The sequence below is a fragment of the Eumetopias jubatus genome, unplaced genomic scaffold (genome assembly GCF_037043125.1).
Source record: "Eumetopias jubatus isolate StellerSeaLion01/CBP00866 unplaced genomic scaffold, mEumJub1_p1.0 scaffold_2, whole genome shotgun sequence".
Lineage (NCBI taxonomy): Eukaryota > Metazoa > Chordata > Mammalia > Carnivora > Otariidae > Eumetopias > Eumetopias jubatus.
Genome location: NW_028274808.1, coordinates 115988161 through 116010500, shown reverse-complemented (window position 1 = coordinate 116010500; position 22340 = coordinate 115988161). Strand labels below are relative to the sequence as shown.

Genomic DNA, 22340 nt, shown 5'->3' with positions numbered 1-22340 from the left:
ACTTCTGAGTTAGAGACCTGGCAGTAGGAGTAGCCAGACTAACATCATTTTTGTCCTGACTTTCTGAGACCCAGTTCCCACAGGGCAGTATATAATGGGCCATGCAACACCTACATACACAGTGAATTGCAGTACAGGAGAGGGAAGCTGAGCTTAGGAAACCCAAATGTTTTAAGATTTAATCTTTAAGCAAGCATTCCTGCCCTTTGCTCCAGAGCGAAACTATGTATTTTCCAGAGTTGCTCACTGTATAAACATCTTTGAGAAGATAATCTAGAACACAGGCAAATTTTTCTGTAAAAGGTCAGACAATAAACATTTTAGGTTTTGTCAGCCACTTAAAATTTCCCAGCTATTCTGCTTTGTCCTTGCCATTTTTTGTTGCTTTTGGTGGTGGTGGTGTACAATCTTTTAAAAATGTAAAGACTGTTTTTAACTTGAGAGCCATACAAAAAGAGGTCATAGGCTGGATTTGGCCCGTAGGCCAGAGTTTGCCAACCCCTGGTCTGGAACAAACGCAGCACCTCTACTCCTAAGGCGTGAAGAAATACAAGAACTATTTCTCAACAGTAGTCAGAACATTATATAGTTCTGAGGCATCAATCTGAGCAAACTAGTTTCCAGCTTTCTGAATATTACCTCTAACTAATTGGTCAATAACATGACAAATGCATTCTAAAAAGTGGTAATGATATTTGCCAGAAATACATGAAAATCCCATTAAAACTTGATAAATTAGATTCTTAGTTCAGTTCTTGTAGACTCACTAAAAATATATAGTCTCATTTTACATGCCAGGCCCCACCTTTCAAGATTTTTCCCTTCTCCATCCAACGGTTAAGTAGTGGGGGACAGTGACTCAAAAACGTTCATTTCTACCAGCTTGGCACATATATCTCCTTCACCTCTACTTTATAATCCTTAAACAGGCACCTCCAACTCTGTCTCCCACCCTCCCCTTTCCCCCTCCTCACCTCTCCCCCTGCTCTGAGCATAAACAGATTACTACAGAGGGAAGAGTGTTGATGCTTTGTTTACTGGATTTTAAGTTTGTATGTCTTAGGGAACTGTAAGGTTTTTTGGGAAACATTAGGACCCCAGGAACTTTGTTTTCATAATATTCAAAACACCTTACCTTTCTCTTATAATACCCTGCCAATAGAGTAGACAATGAGTTGAAAAATAAAAACTAGGGCCCTGTTTTTAATGCCTCTTTGAGTGATGCTGGCTAAAAACAAATTGAGAGGATGCGTGGAAAAAACCTAGGGCAGTGAAGAGGCTGGGTGCCCCAGTCTCACTGGCTAGAAAAGAACATAACATTTCTAAAGAATAGCGACAGGGTACCCAGGCTCTTCCAGAGAGCAGAAAACTCACTGTTACCCAGTCTACTGGGTCTACTCCTTCTCCCACACCCCCAAAAGCTGCTTGGCCACCAGCCCTTTTGAGAGTCTCAGGTATAAAGGCTCCAGAGAGAAGTCTGAGCTTCTTGGATACTGTGGCAAGATCTTTCTTAACTGAACCATGATGGGTGGGCCGCCAGGCAGAACTAAATGGAGGTAGTGCCCAAACGTCTTGAGAGTTGCTGAGTTGGATCGGTAGCGGGAGTGGAGAGCGGACCCCAGAGAGCCCTGAGCAGCCCCACCGCCGCGGCCAGGCTAGTTACCATCACACCCCGGGAGGAGCCGCAGCTGCCGCAGCCGACCTCAGTCACCATCACCGCGACCATGAGCAGTGAGGCGGAGACCAAGCAGCCGCCCGCCGCCCCCGCCCTCCGCGCTGCCGACACCAAGCCCGGCACCACTGGCAGCGGCGCAGGGAGCGGTGGCCCGGGCGGCCTCACATCGGCGGCGCCTACCGGCGGGGACAATAAAATCATAGTAACGAAGGTTTTGGGAACAGTAAAATGGTTCAATGTAAGAAACGGATATGGTTTCATCAACAGGAATGACACCAAGAAAGATGTATTTGTACACCAGACCGCCATAAAGAAGAATAACCCCAGGAAGTACCTTCGCAGTGTAGGAGATGGAGAGACTGTGGAGTTTGCTGTTGTTGAAGGAGAAAAGGGTGCGGGGGCAGCAAATGTGACAGGCCCTGGCGGAGTTCCAGTGCAAGGCAGTAAACATGCAGCAGACCGTAACCAGTATAGACGCCATCTACGTCGCAGGGGTCCTCCACTCAATTCCCAGCAGAATTACCAGAGTAGTGAGAGTGGGGAAAAGAACGAGGGATCGGAAAGTGCTCCCGAAGGCCAGGCCCAACAGCGCCGGCCCTACCGCAGGCGACAGTTCCCACCTTACTACATGCGGAGACCCTATGGGCGTCGACCACAGTATTCCAACCCTCCTGTGCAGGGAGAAGGGATGGAAGGTGCTGACAACCAGGGTGCAGGAGAACAAGGTAGACCAGTGAGACAGAATATGTATCGGGGTTATAGACCACGATTCCGCAGGGGGCCTTCTCGCCAAAGACAGCCTAGAGAGGATGGCAATGCGGAAGATAAGGAAAATCAAGGAGATGAGACCCAAGGTCAGCAGCCACCTCAACGTTGGTACGGCCGCGACTTCAATTACCGACGCAGACGCCCAGAAAACCCTCAACCACAAGATGGCAGAGACAAAAGCAGCCGATCCACCAGCTGAGAATTCGTCCGCTCCCGAGGCTGAGCAGGGCGGGGCTGAGCAAATGCCGGCTTACCATCTCTACCATCATCCGGTTTAGTCATCCAACACGAAGAAATGAAGATGAAATTCCAGCAATAAGAAATGAACAAAAGATTGGAGCTGAAGACCTTAAGTGCTTGCTTTTTGCCCACTGAGCAGATAAATAGAACTATCTACATTATCTATGCAGCATGGGGTTTTTATTCTTTTTACCTAAAGATGTCTCTTTTTGGTAATGACAAACGTGTTTTAAAAAAAAAAACCTGGTTTTTCTCAATACACCTTTAAAGGTTTTTAAATTGTTTCATATCTGGTCAAGTTGAGATTTTTAAGAACCTCATTTTTTAATTTGTAATAAAAAGTTTACAACTTGATTTTTTCAAAAAAAATCAACAAACGATAAGTACCCGTTAATAAAGGTCTTAAATAATAAAATAAATAAATAATAAATGTCTTGAGAGTTACTTTGGAAGTGCTTTTCCTCCACAGTTCAGTTTATACAGCAGATCTTTACTGACTTCTGCTCTGTGCCTCCCCTTCCAGAATTTAACTTCTATTGGGGAGAACACATATACAAATAATTCCAGTAAAATCTGGCGAGGACACCAGAGGTGATTGCCTCAACATTAAGTGACTCTTGACTTTCAAACACTATGAAGACAAAGGGCATGCTTTTTCTTGTTTTTTCTTCAAATTATATAATTCTAAATCCTTCTTCTGCCCCTTTGTTGATGCCGGTTCATGGCTGCTTAATACAAGTTACTCATTTGAGCCACTTTATTAGTGTCCTACCCATTGGCCACTAAATTTTATAGTAAGCATTACAGTGTTGTTGTTGTTGTTTTAATGCATAAAAGTTGAGACAGAGGTAACCCTTCAAAAAGAACCAACATCACACAGCCACTTCAATTACCTTATTAAAAAATGGAGGCCTCAAGTCGAATGCACAAAAGACGAAAGGGGACAAACGAGGAATCAGAGTTCAAGCCTTTGGCTAAGCTGACAGGTGAGATCATTTGCACACTTGGAGACTGCATCTGTTCCGAGTGAGCAGCTGCCCTGGGAGCATCACAGTACCCCCACTCCGTCCGAGCACTCACCTTTGGCTGCTTGCCTATTTCAGAGCACTGTGCAGGCTCATCAGCTCTCTGCCCCTATAAAGCCTTGTTCTTTTTGCGTGAAAGCAGCCTTTCCTAAAATTGTCAAGCAGAATAATTTTCCTCCCACTCCCTCAGGTCATTCTTACGGATGCCCTTAAAGTAGATGCACCTCCAGCAGCCCTTTGGAGTGAGGAGAGAGGGAGTGAGCCAGCTTCCTCTCCTCTAAAGGGACAAGGGAAGAGTCCAGAGAAACATAGGAACAGCCAGCACTCTGCTGGGTATCCCAGAGAACTACAGAACCACAGAACCCACAAAGAGTGATGATCTTCTACAGTACTGCCTTTTCCCCTGGTGGTAGCCACCTAGACTGACTTCTTGGAGCCATGTTCCTGAGATTCAAATTTTATTAAAGGAAAAATATAAGTGAATTTTAGGTCTTTTTGTTTAACACATGATAATCATGCATTGTAACCCTATTTTGGCTAAAAGCAACTGGCTAACTGGCCTGAGGATTTTCCTTGCATCCGTTCTTAAGAACTGCATCTGAAGAACAGTCTACTTGAAAGGGAAAAAGTTATTGAGTACCATTTTCTGAAAATGTGTTTCTTTCAGAAGTGTTACCTGTGCAGTACTTTATTCGGTTGAACTGTAGAACTCCAGAGAAGTGAGGTAGTTTTTATCATTTTTAGTTTTGAAGCAGAAGATTAAAATAGACCCACATTCTATCGTTTTTTTTTTTTTCTTTTAGGAACACATGATTCTGTGTAGGTTTGCGGATCAGACAGCTGTCCAGCTTCCACCCCAGCGAAGACTTGTGGGTATGTGTTTTCACAGAGCAGCTGATGAGTAGATTATACAGTATGCCTAGGAATGAATGGACTGGCTCTCTATGGGGAAAACTGATCCATTTATCAACAAGAAACTCAAGTTTGTTTTTCCCAGCAAAGGCAATTCATGTTGAAAAGGGCTCTGTAGGTATAAGAGTATTTTATCCCATTTTTGTTAACATTAATACTTTTATTTTTTTAAAGATTTTATTCATTTATTTGACAGAGAGAGACATAGCAAGAGAGGGAAAACAAGCAGGGGGAGTGGGAGAGGGAGAAGCAGGCTTCCCACTGAGCAGGAAGCCTGATGCGGGGCTCGAACCCAGGATCCTGGGATCATGACCTGAGCCGAAGGCAGACACTTAATGACTGAGCCACCCAGGCGCCCAACATTAATACTTTTAAATTCATCTTCAGTATTTGTACATTGAGCAGAATTATGTGAAATCTCTTTCTTACTGTTATGAACAAACTGAGGGATCCGTCTAAAGCCACAGAAGAATATATAAAGATGGAAAAATCAACTTTGCATGCCAAAATTAGTTAAAATATGTATAAGCATTTTTTCTTGGAAGAGGTATACTTGTATATTATTAATCATAGACCAATTTATTCAACATCTGTAATAGTAAATATTACCTTAATTGGAAGACCTACAATAGCATTTTAAGTTTAAGTAATGAATTTATCCAAGACTTTGCTTTAGAAAAAGAAATCACATTTAGAAGGACAATAACATCTAACAGTTACTGCACATTTAAGTGCTGAGCTAAATGCCTTACCCATTATCTCAGTAAATTCTAATGAAAATACTTATGGGGTATGTACTATTATTTAGGACTGGGACAAAATTTTGTCCAGGATCCTTTACCCGGTAGATGATGGAGCCATACTATGAACCGATACAAAGCCTAGGTTCCAAAATTAGGGCTTGAGAAGATTGAGTGGAGTCAAAAATAATCTTTAAAATTATTTAGAAGAGCCCCCACGTTGGAGGCCATCATAGTATATTGGAAAACAGATTGCCATTTCTTTGGCTGAGCACCAGATGGGATAATTAGCTTGCATGCAGGGACTGTGTTATGTGAGAAGTAGTTATCTTCAAACTCTAAAGTCAAAGTCAGCATAGCAAGATACATACAGAGAGGCATCTGAGACCTGATTTCCTTTCTTTTCTCACACTCCGGAGCATAAAGATATGGAAAAAGCTCTTCCTCTCTCTCCTGCATGCAACCTCCTTCTCTTTCCCACTCCTTTTCTCTGCCTCCTCCTTCCCCCATTCCCAACTCTCTGAGCTAGTTGAGTGTACATGTGAATGTTCAGGGAGTGCTAGACGGGAAGTTGCTGGAGTTGAAGAGGAGGAGGAACATTTGGCCTGATCACTGGCATGAGGGGAGGGAAGGTCATGTGCAAAGTCATGGACTCCATCAAATGTGGACATCTGTACTTTGCATGGGCCATATTTTTGTTCTGTGAACCTTTTAGGAAGCTTTCAAGGCCCCCAAAGGGAGACTACCAACAACTGAATTTCAGTTGTAAAGGTACTTCTTCAACATGTGAAAACATGAGATTCTTTTACGTAATAGAAAAGGAAAAATTAACTGGACTGGGATCAAAGCCAAGGGTGAATGAGCTGTAGTGTAAACCCAGGGTGGGTACTGAAGGAATGCAGGGCGTCTACTCTGACAGAGAATGTTTCATTTTAAACTGAAGAGTAGACGGAGGTGGGTGGGGGGGAGCCTTTACAGATGTCTTAAAAGATGAACAATATTTTAAGGGAAAAAAAGAATGTCTGCCGCACAACTGTTGATGAACGGGGAGGGGTGGGTTGGGGGGTGATTTCGCCTAAATGGAATTCAAGACATCTCTTTTTATATCATTTCTAACACAGTTCATCCTTTTTGGCATAGGAGCTTTTAAAAAAAAAAGTACAAAATAAACATTTTAAATCCGAATGCCTCATTGCCAATTCTTACCTACTGACTTCACCTTCCACAGTTTTTCTGTGAGGGTTCTTCTGTCTTCCACAGAAGAACGTCTCTGTTTCAATTATCTGGCTTCACTTCTGCAGCTGTTCAATTTTAGTAGTTTCTGTGGACATCCAAATAAATTATATAAAAATAATGTTTAGTCATTATTATAATTAGGAGGGAAAATGGAATTAAGTTCTGCATAGTCAGTAGCCTTTTGGAGGATGAAGTTTGTATATTGAATTTAAAGAAATTGAAAGTATAAAAGCGAACCATAGCTTTGAATATATTCAAGCCCAAATCATTTTTATTTCCAGAGCTACCTTTAACATAGAAATTTGCATTTGCCAAAGGAACACAAATTGGCTGCTTTGCTTGCCAGTCAGGTTTTCTCTTTTGTGTTCCAAAGATTACAAAGAAGATTGAATACCACTATTTTATTGGGGTGAAAGAGTTCTGAAAATTGATTATGTTACACAGCACATACACATCCACCTGAAATAACCAAAGCACAAATAAGAATTTTCTCAAATATTTTCTATTTCTCATTTTTCCTTGTCCTAAAAATTCCAGGTTCAAATGTAGCCCATCTTTCAGATGCCTCTTTGTTAGCATGATACTTTAAATATTATTAAAATAGATGTTATTTTTTCACAATATTACAGGTAACATATTTCCATAGGGAATGCAGGCACAAGGTCTTTAAATGTATTTTTAACCAAAGTGGGAAATAGGATCTGTAGTCTGTATTTGAGCTTTATTTATTAAATACATTTTAAAAAGTTAACATTCTCAACAAAAAGCAAGTTAACGTTCTCTAAATTAGCAGCAGAAACAAATCTGTGAACTGTCATATGTGATTGTATTTTGTCCATACCGATCAAGAGTTAGGTTGACAGAGACTAAACAGGACTTGGGGGCAAACAGCATTCGCCATATACTTGTAGATTTTGTCACTGTATAGATGGACAAATTGAAATTGCACTGTTCCCTGTAGGGAGTCTCATGATACCATTTTACTGTATTTCAGGAAAACAGTGCATGTGCCTAGTGGATCTGGATCGAGCAAGAGCTGCAGAAGAACGTGGTTACTCCGTTCAAGTAATATCCATGGAGCCAGAGAGCTGCTCTCCCAAAAATAACATGATCGTGGGAGTCCCCATTTAGAAGGAGATATTCACATTCATGTTTGGCCATCCGTCTTCATGATGAAAACCCAGTGGCATTTAGGAGGTTCTTGGCATAACTAGAAAACAGCATTAGCCATATTGAACTTATTGTGCTCAGGAAGGAAAGCAGCAGGAAAATCACGGAAGAAAGGCTGCCTGCAAAGCATCACAAATGCTCTTGTAATGTATGATTAAAGGACCGCTGGTTTTCATAGTGAGAATCCCCTGAAGTCTCAGCTGCCAACAGAATAATACTCACCAGTGGAAGTTCCATCACTGGAATAACAATTTCCTTCTCACTTCACAGCTTTTCTCATCTTGCCAATTTGATGTTCAGTTCAAAACAGTGAATTGAAGCCTTTGTAATCATTGCAGCCTTTATAATCATTTAGATATTCAAATGGAGACCAAAACTAGACTCAGTGGGATTTGTTGGTTGGTTGGTTGTATTTTAAACAATTGTACTTTTTCTATAATTTTTAAAAATATCCAGTCAGGCAACTACAGTATGGTTAAATTTTTAAGCCAGGATGAGTTGGACTTGTATTTCATTTCATATACTTCTTTAAATATGTTTCCCATAAATTACCAACTGAGATCATCACTGGTTCAGACATTTTATATGAAGACATAAAATACTTGCAGGAAATTTCCCATTGTGGGAGTATGTAATTTGGACATAAATTCTAACTAATCAGTAAATACATTGATTAATGAATTCCAGTTTATAAATAATTACTGAGGATCCATTATTTTCAAGACCCTGGCCTAGATTCTTCTAAGGATACAAAGATGAGTTGCAAGAGACATGGTCCCTTGCCTATGGAAAAAATCATGTAAAAGAAAAATTAATGAATTAGTTCTTTATGTCATAATATAATGTATGGTCACAGGATTTGTTTTCCAGATATCAACCATATTTTTTAGTTACATTACTTTGCTAACACTTATTGAATGTAGATTGGAGGTAGGAGGAGTACAGAGTTTAGAAGTTTATTTGAATATTTCTCTCTTCTCACTCTTCTCAGTCCACCAGCTGAACTTTTTAAAGACAGATGACATGTCCTTTCTCACATGCTGCTAATTATTTAGCTTTTACATGCCCTAGGTTATTCCATTTGAGATGAGATTTATTTCATTGATTTTGATGTTTTCAAGCCCTGTATGACGCATATGAGGAAAAAAGATTTTAATAAGGAACTCTTTCATCATCATGACTTAAAATGCAGGAATAATTTACTCAGGGGAAGGGGACTTGAATTCTTGTTTTCTGAGGTAAAATTTAAAAAAAGAATTAACCATCAGCCCTGAGTTTTTTAGTCATTTTTACCTATAGATATACCATGCTCTTTTATCCTGGGCTTTCTTTTTTAAATGGAGGTCTAATTTACAGACAATAAAATAACAGATTTTAAGTGTTGACTTTGAGAAGTTTTGACATATATATGTATATGGAGATTATATACATACATATATATATATAAAATCTTCATGCAACTGCCACCAGAAATAAGATACAGAATATTTCCACCAGCACAGAAAGTTCTCTTATGTCCCTTTCTGTTCAACTTCACCTACCCCAAAGGCAGAAATCTCTCTGATTTCTATCATCCTCCATTTTCTCTGCCTATTTTTGTCCTTCATATAAATGAAGTCATTTAGTATGTAGTCTTTTGTGTCTGGCTTCTTATTCCCAAGATAGTATTTTTCGAGAAATATCCATGTTGTTATATGTATCAATAGTTTCTTCTTATTCTTAAGTAACATTCTATTATATAAATTTATCAAAATGTATTTATTCACTCTCCAATTGGTATTTATGCGGGTTATTTCCACTTTGAGGATATCACAAATAAGGCCTATAAATATTCTTGTACAAGTCTTTTTGTGGACATATGTTTTCATTTCTCTTGGATAAATACCTAGTAGTAGAATTGCTGGGTCATTGAATAAATGAATGTCAATTGCCAAACAGTTTTTCCAAAGTGGTTGTACCATTTTATATTCCCACCAGCAATGTATAAAAATTCTAATTCTCAACACCACCCTCACAACATTTGATATGGTCTCAGTCTTTTTTATTTTAACCATTCTGGTGGACATGAAATAGTACCTCACTGGGATTTTAATTTTCATTTCTCAGATGACTAGTGATACTAAGCATCATTTGTAAAGTCAATGTTCAAGTCTTTTACTCATTTTTAAAATTAGGTTGTTTGTGCTTTTTTGTTGTTGGCTTATAAGAATTCTTTATATATTCTGGTTAAGAGTTCTTTGTCAGATATATGTATTGAGAATATTTTTCCCAGTCTGTGGCTTGCCTACTCAATTTTCATAATGAATGTTTTAATTTTCAGGAAGCCTAATTTATCTGTTTTTGCTGTGTACTTTCTGTGTCCTCTATAATAAATCTTTACCCACCCTGAGGTTATGAAGATTTTTTCCATGTTTTCCTACAGAAACTTTATGGTTTTAGCTTTTTACATTTTAGGTCTATGATCCATCTCAAATCAATATTCACATAGAGGTAGGTAGGTTTTGAAAAATATACATTTGTTTTGGCACCATTTATTTAAAAACCTTTTCTCTTCCTATTGAATTGACTTGGCACCTCAGTTGAAAATTAACTGATGTATATGTCTGAGCCTATGGGGTCTCTAGTCTGCTCCATTAATTTGTTTGATTACTGTAGCTTTATAGTAAGTCTTGAAATTAGGTGATTTTCCAATTTCATTTCTCATTTTCCAGATTGTTTTAACTGTTCTAAATCCATTGTATTTCCATATAAATTTTTAAATTGGCTTATCAATTTCCTTAAAAAAAATAGCCTTCTGGGGTTTTTGGTATTGCCTGGAATCTTTAGATCAATTTAGGGAAAATGAACATATTAGCAATATTGAGTCTTATAATCCATAAACATAATATATCTTTCCACATATTTAGGTCTTCTTTAATTACTCCCAGTAATATTTTCTGATTTTCAATATAGATGTTTGGTTTTACTTATTATTTGATAGTTTTGATGCTGTTACCTTTAGTTGTTCCCGCTACCCAGAATACTCTCCTCTTAGCCCTCCCATTAACTTAAGCTCATTCATCCTTCTGCTCTTAGACCTGACCTCCTGAGGAAAACCTTTCCTAAATTTTCTGGAGTTAGTTACCTGTTATAGAATGTGCACCGTCCAGAAGAGTTCTCCATCCACCCCAGGTGACTCAAAGCACCCCACCAAAAAAGCCGCTATGGTAAGTATCGAGAATACAAAAGGAAGTGACTCCACTTTTTCCCACGCTTGTTCTCGGGCATGGAATTCTCCAGCTGTGATGGCTGTGGCTAGTCATAGATATGGGTGTTAATGATTGCCCTTAGGACACCATTTTTCTGTGTAAATCCTTTCCAAAGCTCCTTCTCCGCCAGGGCAAATAAAAGAGGTTGGATGCAGGCAGCAGGAAGGTTGTTGGCAATGACAACAGTCCCAGTAAGTGACCTGGTATCACCCTTACACTTGTCTGTCAAAAGCAAAGCTGCTCCTCACGATCTCTTTCCCCCCACAGTTGTAAGATTAGAAGCCAGAGATCATCTTTCATCAACTTTCAAGCCTGGCTCAGAGATAGAGAGGTATAATTACTAATGACTAAATAATTTTATCTTATTTAGGGAGACATTTCAGTCATATTAGAAATCAAAATATTTTCAGAGCACACATGCGATATAGTATGTGAATAACAATAATTAAACATTTAATCTCATTCTCAAGATTTTGGCTACAGGCGTTACCCACTCCATGATTCAAGAAAATTGCCATTAATAGAACTTCCACATACACCTGTTTTTCTATTGGCTTTCATAATAAAATTAGAGATATGTTTCTGTGGAAGTGATATAATTAAATCATTAAGAGGGAGCAATACTTTTTTAAGTTACAATTTTTAAAAAGCAGATTCTCAAAGCAAAGTAGTTGGGCATTTTCAATAGATTTTTTTTATATGCCAGAAATACATGTCTGTTGAAGAAAAACTAGAAGACGTGGCTAAATAAAAAGGAAAAAAATTTAAATCACTGTTAATACTTTGTTTTACATCTTCCTAGACTCTGTTCTATACACACACAGGCACACACAGAGATTTATTTAACAAACACTAATACAGTGTTTACTATTTGCTAGGCACTCTTCTAAGTCCTTTGTAAATAATAACTCATTTTCAATCCTCGTAATGACCCTAAGAACTAGATGCCATTAGGCATCTCATTTTATAGAAACTAAGGCCAGTGTTTCATAGTAAGAGCAGACCCAGATTTGAACTCAGCAAGTAGTTGGCAGAGCTTATATTCTATTTCAGGCTCCTTAGCAATCCTATCGGGATTAGCTGAGATTTGCTATAGTAACAAAATCTCTCTGCCTTTTGAAGCTCTACACAAGAAAGATGTATTTTTTTCACTTATACCAAATACCCATCCAAGTCAGTTATGACTATGCCACATTATCTTCACACCTGACCAAGAGGCTTCTATTAGGAACATAGCTGGTCTCATGGAAAAGGAAATAGACATGGCAAACTATCAGCTAGCTACTGAAGATTCTGCTCAGATGTGATATACTTCACTTGCCTCATTTTGTTGACTAAAGCAAACTACATAGCCCCTCCTGAGTTTTAACACAGTGGGGATGTACAACCTTGGTGGAAGGAGGTTGCAGATAACTGCAAACAGCAATGTAATGTACCACCAACAATGTAGTTGAAAGAGGAAGAGAAGAGGAGGAAAGGCAAAAGAAGGAAGAAGAGAACAGAAAGAAAAGGCCATTGCATCTTCCCGTTTAGAAATGGAGATTCTGAATGCAATTGACTTGGAGTAGGGCGTTTTATTGAATCAATCAAAGAGGGAAGGCATGTGTCATAAACATTTCCTGTCATTGCTCTGTGGACTTTTCACACTTACTATTGGAAAGGAATTTTCCAGAAAACACCTGAAAGGAGTTGTTTTCTATTATACAAGATTAGAGAAGTTTCAGTTTTGCAAATTGGAGTTTCAGATTTGCAAATTCTGCCTCATATATTAAAGTGTTGGATCGGTAATGCCAAACATTCCTTTAGGAAGATACGAGTTTTTACTCCTAGGAATATATAATTATTCATTTTCCTAAACCCTTAACCAACACAGCATTATCAGTTTTTTTTTAATCTTGGCCAATTTGATGGGCAAAAGTGTTATTTTGTTTTGATATTCATTCTTGAAGTTATTCATGTGATTGCATACTTTTCACATGGTTATTGACCATTTATATTTTGTGAATTGCCTATTCATCCATTTATTAATTTAATCAACACATGTATTGAGCTCTTGCTTCGAGGCCAAGTATTGTGTTCATATTTCTCACTCATTTTTCATCTGGTACTTTTGTCTTTCCTATAAATATTAGTAAAGTTTTATTGCATTACAATTTTTTAAGTTGGCTTTTATGGAGGAAGGTGTTTTTGTTTTGCTATTATAAAGTTAAAAATACACATGTGGTCACATATGTCACTCTTTTCCTTGTGATTTCTGCTTAGAAAGATTTTTCCCACCCAGCGATAAAAAAAAAATATCCACCTATATATTTGGTATTCTAGTTCTTCAGTAGTTTTACTTTTTATACTTAAATCTGTAACCCAGCAACTATTTCTTCTGGTGCGTGGTTTGAGGTAGAAATCTAATATTTATTTTCACATTAGTTACTTTCACATACCATTATACAAATCCAACTTTTCCATTGATTTGAGATGCCTTTAGTAAACTAAGCATACTTGGGACTTTCTTCACTTGTATTACTTTCTATTGAATTCTTGTACCAGAATCACACTCGCTAAATTATTACGTCTTTAGAATACATTTTGACGTGTAATGGGGTAAATTTTATTTTGGGTGGTCAGGGAAAGGGTTTGTGACCTGAGACACAGAGAAAGTTGTGAACTTCTCCTAAAATTATGCCCCATAGATCAAAACAGACAAGTATTTTCCTAAAGAGGGGGACCATAGTTTTAATCAGATTCTCAAAAGGATCCATGACCACAAATAACACTAGGTATCACTGATCTAAAGGAAGTGAAAATGTAACAGAATTCAATGTTCTGCACTAAAGAATTAGCCAAACATTAGAAACTTTTTTTCAATATTTACAATAAAAGAATTATATGTTTTTTCATAGTGCTCTAAAGAAGCCAGGTTTTGTTCATTTGTATTTGTTAACTTTTAGGTCTAGCTTATGTGACCCAAGTAATAACAGTTTATAGTCAAGTAAGAAAATGCAAAATTCAGCAACAGAGAATATTTACTGGATGGCTGATCCAAAGGGTCCTGAGAATTTATATAATGTGAGTCGGATACTGTGTCAGCTGGTAGCACCTCCTAGAACAAGGCTTTCTGCCCGACTAATCTGAATTGACCTCTTCCAGTGCCTCTGTCTCCCCATGATAAATATGTGTATGTTTATTATGTGTTCCTCAGTAGAATCAGCAAGCTGTTTTATCCACCATTATCCTTTCAGTATTAATCCAGCTTCAGGCACATAGTAAGAACTCAGTAAATATTTATAGAATGAATATTACATTTTAACACTGTCCATGTGGGGTAAAATACATATAAGTTTCCCCTTTCTCCTCTGCAGACTCATATTCAGGCATCAGGCATGTGGGACTTTTGTATTGTTTTGGTTTGTATTGTCTTTGTTTTGTTTAATATTTTAAGATATGTTTGGCAAATTCAGTGCTAATAAAGACTAAGAAGTGACAGTTACTGCCTATGTCATCTGAATAGTTTTTATGAAGAAGACACTGGTAAGTTATTTCCCTGTCCATGGAACAAAAGGGGATGTGCTTAAGGAGATAAAGTGCTCAACAAATGTTAGTTTGATATTTTCCATGATAAACCTGCCCCAGCATAGAGGATGGCTCAAACAAGGTGCTTAATAAATATCTATAAGTGATACTGAATGACCATAAAGAACTAAAACAGCGGGATGTTTCCTCTGTCACTAGAGCTGTTTCAATGAGAAAAGAGGAGCTTGCTCTTCACACATCTGACAACTGGGCTCAGTCACAGATCATTTCTCACCATCTGCCTGCATTTCAGTCAAAAGGGGAGCATATGCAAAGCCTTGGAGTCCCACAGACTATTTTTCCTGTACAATGCTTACTCCTTTGTATAGAATAGCTCACTTAATTATCTGAGAATAATAGATAGCCCCACATAATTTTGGAATGCGGCACATATTTTGTTGAGAACAACAACCATATCCCGTAAGAAGTTCTCAGTAATTAGGAAAAGGAAGCTAGAACTTCTTGGATAGGAAAGGAAATCCAGTATAGGGGTAAAAATTTACCACAGATAGTTAAAATTGATTTATACACTTAACTAGGAGTTGACTATAATAGTAATAAAGGTGAATTTTATACATAATCAAATTTATTTCACTGCAAATTTTAAAGTCATCTTGTTTCTTTCTTTGGTTTAATCCTATCTATTATTCATATTCAATCCTTCATAAACCATCTACAGTTTACTTTGAATTTAATGAGACTAAAAATAAATAGTACATTCCTGGCTAAATGGCAACTGTTCATCCCTTATTACATTTTGAGTGTAGAACTGCCACAATGCAGAGTGATGACAATGAGACTCTAAGTAGATGTCTAACTGACTACTTGAAGGCATGTTTGCTGCTGAATTAAGAGCAGTTACTTTGGGAAAGCATCTGTGTGTGTTTTTGGAGTAGTGAAAGGAGGTGTGGGGAGAGAGGAAACAATGCATGTAAATTAAGATAGCTTGATTTCCCCTCTGCCTCACCCTAAGAGAGCATCTGCACCTTATTTCTAGAATCGTACTAGAAATAGTTTATGTATCCAAATTATGAATTTCAACACCTCTAGTAAATTAAACTCCCAAATTTCCTGACAGATTAAAGTCAATCTGATTTTTTTTTTTAAGATATCCAGAGCAAGAGATCGTACCCTCTCTCTCAGTAAATCTTTAGTGTATTTTCCATATCTCACCTCAAGGAAATTCCATTTTAGCCAAATTCTTCAGGCTACATTTAAAATGCATCTCAGGTGCTTATGTTAGTGGAAAAGAGTAACAGCTATCAACTAACTTTCCTTGTTTTAAATTCGAATATACTTCAAAAGTACGACTTTTAACCTACGTTTTCTTTATTATTGTTTGTATAGCATTGTCAGAATTAGCATCAGACTGAACAGTCCTAATTTTAACTTTTGAGTCTCATTTCCTAAGTCTTTCAATATTTCTAAGGCTCCCTTCCAAACTTGGCCAATGTCCACCTCCTCCTTTGGTGAAAATCTTGGAGGCATTATAGAAAGAAGTAGGTGATCTGAACAGAATACTGAATACCAGTTATTCCCTTAATAACCTAAAGCTTTCTAAGTCTTGATGTCTGGCAGAGGAAGACCCTGCTTTGTTCTTCTTCCTTAAAATAGTCTCAGCTATTCCTGCCCTTTTGCTCTTTCATCTAAAATTTAAGATCTTCTTGTTGTGGTCCATGAAAAAAGGCTTATTGGAACTGCATTGAATTTAGAGGTTGCTTAGGGAAGAATTAACATCTTAACAATGTCTAGTCTTCTTATTCCTGAACATGGTGCTGTATATGAACAAGGTAGTTACCTTCAATTCATATACAGCTTTATCATATACAGATTGCTGATTTTAGCAAATGCTTTTTCTCTATCCACTGAGGTGAACATCTGTTTTTTCTCCTCATATGTTAGTGAGGCTAATCCCATTAATTTATTTTCTAATGTTAAAGGGAAAATTTTAAATTGCTCAAGATAAGTATTCTTCCACTTACTAAGATTTCATTTTTAATTTTATCATCTTTGTTCATAAGTGCTATTGTCACTTTCTGATGTTATCCTGATCTGGTTTGGGTAGGAATATCAAGACTCCTCTAGCACCATTGACTGATTTTGAAAAATATTTTTTATGTTCTCTGGAACTGTTTTTTATAAAATTAGGATTGTCTTTCTTGAATGCTTGGTTTTCCATGTTCTTGTTCCCATGTAGTATATTTGGGAACAGAACAAAGGGAGGAGGTGTTCATTATATTTCTTTGATGATTATTGGTATATTCATATTTTCCATTTCTTCTTGAATTGCTTTTCCAAGGTGTATTTTTTGAAGACTTGAAGACACTGTCTGGGTTGGCTCCTTTATTTCTTTAGCTAGGCTGGTGAGAAAACTTAAAAAAAAAAAATCTAGGCTCCTAACTGACTTTGAAAAAGACCTTGTATTGTGTTTTTTTGTTTGTTTGTTTGTTTTGTTTTGTTTTTACCTTCTAGCAATTTGTATTCTCGCCTAACAGTTATGCTATCTGGACCGTGTTTTCTAAATTTATTGCCTCATGCAACTGAATTACCTAACCTTCCTAAAGCCAAGATAAATTAGAACTATCTCTTTTTCTTGATCTACCTGGGACTTTTATCCTAATAGATCAGGTTAGTCTGACAGTATTTATTCTTCATGAAGACTTGCTGGCAGCTATCAGCAAGGTACTTGCAAGTTTTTTCTTTCAATGATTCTTAAATGTGTGTTTACTGTATAGAATTTATACTTAGATTGCTATAGTTTTGGGAGGTCTTTACTGTGTATATCATCAAGTGTGCTTTCCAAGACCAAATTTTAGAAACACAGTAATAAAAAATAGACCATAGGATGGAATGTTGAACAGGTTCCTTAAAGAGGCCTGTTGTCCTTAAGAAGACATGTGGAATGTGGGCAGAGAGAAATGCAGACAAAATCCTGAGTGTGTTCCTATCTCCCCAGTCATAAATTAAAATGTACTATAAATCTATGTCACTGGTAAGAAGCACTAATGGATTGTTCTGATGATGTTCCAAAACAACTGAAAGAAGACACCAGTTGCCATCAGAAGCAAATAAAAGATTATTATCAAATAGAATGGGAGAGGAGGATCATCTCAGTGGTTTCTTTTCCCATCCTAGGCATTCCAGAGGAAAGGAGATACAGCGGCTCCTGCTCTTTTACAGTGGATTGGTATGGCTTTCATAGCGCACGCACGCGCATTCGTGCACACGTGCGTGTGTGTGTGCGCGCGCGCTTGTGTTCAAAAGTTTCCCAGTTCATAACTACTGTAATCCACCCAATATTTTTGAAAGAGTTAATTCATGGATTGCCACTCATGGCCCTGCCTCCAAAGGCCAAAACCAGCCCTTTGCCTGTTATTACGAAAAAGTTTTATCAAAACACATACTTGTTTAGGCATTTTTCTTTAAGATTTTATTTATTATTTATTTATGTATTTATTTGAGAGAGAGAGACCGGGGTGAGGGGCAGAGGGAGAGGAAGAGAGAGAATCTCAAGCAGACTCTCCACTGAGCGTGGAGCCCAACACAGGGCTTGATCTCACGACCCTGAGATCATGACCTGAGCTGAAACCAAGAGTAGGACACTTAAACGGATGAGCAATCCAGGCACCACATTTATGTATTTTCTGTAGCTGGTTTTGCACTACAAATGCAGAGTTGAGTAGTTTCAAATGAGACTGGCCCCCAAAGTCAAAAATATGTACTCTCTTTCTCTTTGGAGGAAAAACTAGCCAATCACTGAATTAAATCTTTAGATGTCGAGAAAGCCAGAGAATAGCTTAATTTAGGGCAAGTGATCTTAAACTGGAGTTTATAAATAGGTATCAGGGGCCCATCATCCCAAGAAACAATTTGTGTTATTTATGGTATGTGTGCATTTTACTGGCTAGGGGGTCCCAAGTCTTTCATCAGATTCTCCAAGTGGTCTTGGGACCCAAAATGTATTAAGGACTAATGTTTTAGGTGAATATTGCTTATTTGTTCATTGGAAGGCTTGTGGAATGGGCTAGAAGAGAAAGCAGTTCATAAAACTGGCCCAACACAAGGAGATACCACTTTGCACCTGTTAGGATGACTATCATCAAAATGATAAAAGAGAAGGGATGGCGAGGATGTGGAGAAATTGGAACACCTGTACCCTATTGGTGGGAATGCAAAATGTTTCAACCCCTATGGAAAACAGTATGGGGATTCCTCAAAAAATTGAAATGGAGCTACCATATGATCCAACAATCCCACTTCTGGGTATAGACGTGAAGGAAACTAAATCAGTATCTCAGAGAGATGTTTGCACACCCACGTTCATTGTAGCATTATTCACAGCAGCCACGATGTGTAAACAACCTAGATGTCCATCAGCGGATGAATGGATAAAGCAAATGTGGTATATATATATATATACAGTGGAGTACTATTTCCCCCTTTAAAATGAAGGAAAACTTGTGATATGTGACTACGTGGATGAACCTGAGCATGTTGTGCTAAGTGGAAATTAGCCAGTCACAGAAGGACAATTACTGAATGCTTCCACATATGTGAATTATCTAAAATAGTCAAACTCACAGAAAAAGAACAGAATGGTGGTGGTTAGGGGCTGGGGGGGGCAAGAGGGAAATGTGGAGTTGCTGTTCAACAGGTATCGAGTTTCGGTTATGCAAGATGAACAAGTTCTAGAGATCTGCTATACAGTATGCGCCTATATCTAACAATACTGTATCGGGCACTTAAAAATTTGTTAAAGGGTAGATTTCATAATAAGCATTCTTATCACAAGAAAAAACCTGACTCAGGGTTTTTATTTTTTGAAAGGATGGGAAAGTAAGTAATGTTAGCTAAGGGAATTTTGTGTGTGTTTGAAAAAAATTTTTTATAACTCTCTAGAGTTAACTCTAAGTCATTTATTTCTATTGACTGTGTGCCACATATTGTGCATAATGTCTTATTTTCACAACCTTTCCTGGCGGGTATTCATCTCTTTTTTTACAGATGCTATGAACTCAAGCTCTTTGAGGATATATAATTTATTCTAAACAGCAGCTAGTAATGGTAAAGATGTGAAATGGAGTATGATTCTCAGCACTGTGCATCACACACCCTCCCCACCAAAGATTCATGTATTATCAGAATTGTCTATGACATGTAATTAAGGAATTTAATGCCAGTTTCAAATTGAGAAAAATCTTTAATTGTTGCTCCCCTGGGAACCCCAGTGCTTGAGGTCCATTCCCACTGGACACGTTACACAGCTCTTCCCCCTGAACTCAGATCAAAGAACTCACTGACTTTCCACAGTCTGGGGGAAATTTTCCTCTTGCCCGTGGTCTTCCTCAGAGTCATCCTTTTCTCTCCCCTTCTTGTCCTTTTTACATAGCTCTGCCTTAGCAATGAATACAGACTTGCAAAAAGGATAGTTGTTTTCAAGTTGCTTCTGTTTTAGACACAGAACAGAGCCTTATATAAAGAAAAAAAAAATACAAGCTTGCTCATTCTGTGTGTGGGCGGGGCGGGGGGTGAAGAGAACAAATGAGTTTTTGAGTACATTATCTTATGACAGTCTTACTGGCAGTGAGAAGTCCTTCAGTTCCTTGTGGAGTGAAGTGATGGATGGAAGCACCGCTTTCAGAAATGGGAAACTTACACATTTGCTGTAAACTTAGAATCAAGATTTGGCCTTCACACAACGTAATACAGACTACCTCACAAGCAGTGGGATGTGGTGCTTCCAGAGATCGTGCTATTTTGGGCTGGAATAGATGCGCTAAGACAGGTAAAATGGATTAGGTAATGAATATCCAGACTGAGACCCGCCGGGCATTTTATCGGGCACCAGGGATTATAAAGGCAAAGGAGGAACCTAACAGGGAAAGCATATTTTTCACTCTGTTTCAATCAACAGTTTCTTCTAAATCTCCAGAGTACCCAGCTTTTATGTCTATGGTGAATGCTGAAATTATGATGAAATAAAGTTGACTTAGGTTACTTGAAAATAACTGCAAATGCACAAATAGCCAACATTTACCTTAAATTGCAACTTGCAAATAGAATGGAATTGAATAGGCTTTCCTACTGCCCATCCCCTGCCTTACACCTTTGGTGACTTTTGCGCATAAGAAAAATAAATGAAAATTGGAAAATGTAGCTTTTCCATGATAAAATCCCTACTGTATTAAATCACCCTTTGAAAACTAGTAACTAGTATATTTCTTTGTGATACTAGTGTCCCAATGCTACCTTTTTCAAGTTATTTCCTGGGAAAGGCATTCTGCTTCCTGGATGGACAAATCATTTATATGATGTTCAATCTATCATTCTGGATTAAATTGCCTGTGGTCTTTTTATATCACTGCGCTGGAAGAACGTAAGGTCCTGGCAACGACATCTGTGCTCCCTGAAGTGGGTAACTAACATCCCTTCTGGGTAGCCACACGTGAAATCACATGAACGGCAGCTCACCCAACACCGGCCATCCGCCTTAGGCAATGACATTGAGCTGCCGCTGTTTGATCGCGCCTCTCAAAGCCAATTACTCATCCAGGTTTTCAGCAGCATTAACGATGATGATTCTTTTCTTGCTGAATTTATAAAATGTGTCTTGGCAGTTTCAACTACCCAAGTATTCAAGAAGACAAGCTTTTGTGTGAGTGTTGTCTCGGGTCCACACCCACGCTGATGACAGAGGTCCCGTAACGATACAGCCAACACCCCATAATAAGGGAATGTTCAGCACATAGGCTGAATCGGTTTTTAATCCTATTATTTTAATCACCAAAGTAAAATTCTGGATTATTCTTACTAAATTAGAGGAGCAATTTACAGCTGATCCAAAATATCTTTTTTTTTTGGTATTAGATTTGGCTCCTTGCTTACAATTTACTAATAATAATATAATAACTGATTAGAGGAGGCAACATAATAGCATGTTAATTCTTGCAGCTAGAACTTAGTTAAAACAGAAAATAAAAACTCGTTTGCAACCCAAAACAGGGTTTAGATTTGAGAAAAGTCATGGATCCACAAAGTAAATAGTCTATGTATAAAGAATAGGAGTGCCTGGGTGGCTCAGTCCGCGATGCCTCTATGTCTTGATCTCAGCTCAGATCTTGATCTTAGGGTGGTTGAATTGAAGCCCTGTGTTGGACTCCATCCTGGGGTGGAACCTACAAAAAAAAAAAAAAAAAAGAATGGAGCATAGTTTTAAACGCCTACTATAAATAGTCTTTTTGGAGAGTCTGCCAGTTTAGAGAGTGTGGGGATTTTCCTTAAATCGGCTAACATCCCCTAACCACCTTCCGCCCCGCGGGTGCGCGCAGGAAACCGACACTGGGGAAGCATGCGCAGAAAAGAGAAAGGTAGCTGGTAAGGGTACTGCACTCTGTCCTCCGCTTCAGGGAGGGGGGTCTCTGGTACTCCCTGTGCCTTAACAGCTACAGCTCCTTCCCCGGGGCCTTTGCTCTTCCCCATGGCTTCAGTTTGGGCTTTGGTTTCCCCCTCTTGACCCTTTACACTCAAAACTGTCTACCTGTTTCCCACTTTTTCCCCCTCTCTTAGAATCTCGCATTCCTTCTTTATTCCCTTCACCCAGCCTACACCTGCTGTGGTTCCTGCAGTCAAGTCCCTTTGTTTAAATCACCTGCGGGAACCCTCAGTGATACAGAGACTAGAAATGAATAGAGACGGACTGCTTTGAATGGTATCTTTTTATTTTTCATTGACTATATTGGAATGTAGGTGTTGACAGAGG

General features: G+C 38.3%; 1 protein-coding gene and 1 pseudogene across 2 annotated transcripts in view; both read left to right on the top strand.

Annotated features, from left to right (window-relative positions):
* The window catches only part of GSTCD (glutathione S-transferase C-terminal domain containing), a 132303-nt gene extending 122274 nt beyond the window's left edge, over nt 1-10029 (top strand). For both annotated transcript variants that reach the window (XM_028121351.2, XM_028121350.2), the window contains exons 11-12: nt 4512-4581; nt 7591-10029. In XM_028121351.2, coding sequence (XP_027977152.1) covers nt 4512-4581; nt 7591-7727 — 207 coding nt within the window. In that variant the 3' untranslated portion in view covers nt 7728-10029. The remainder of the gene's footprint in view (nt 1-4511; nt 4582-7590) is intronic.
* On the top strand, nt 1725-2815 carry LOC114222703 (Y-box-binding protein 1 pseudogene; annotated as a pseudogene).
* Nucleotides 10030-22340: the final 12311 nt, after the last annotated feature.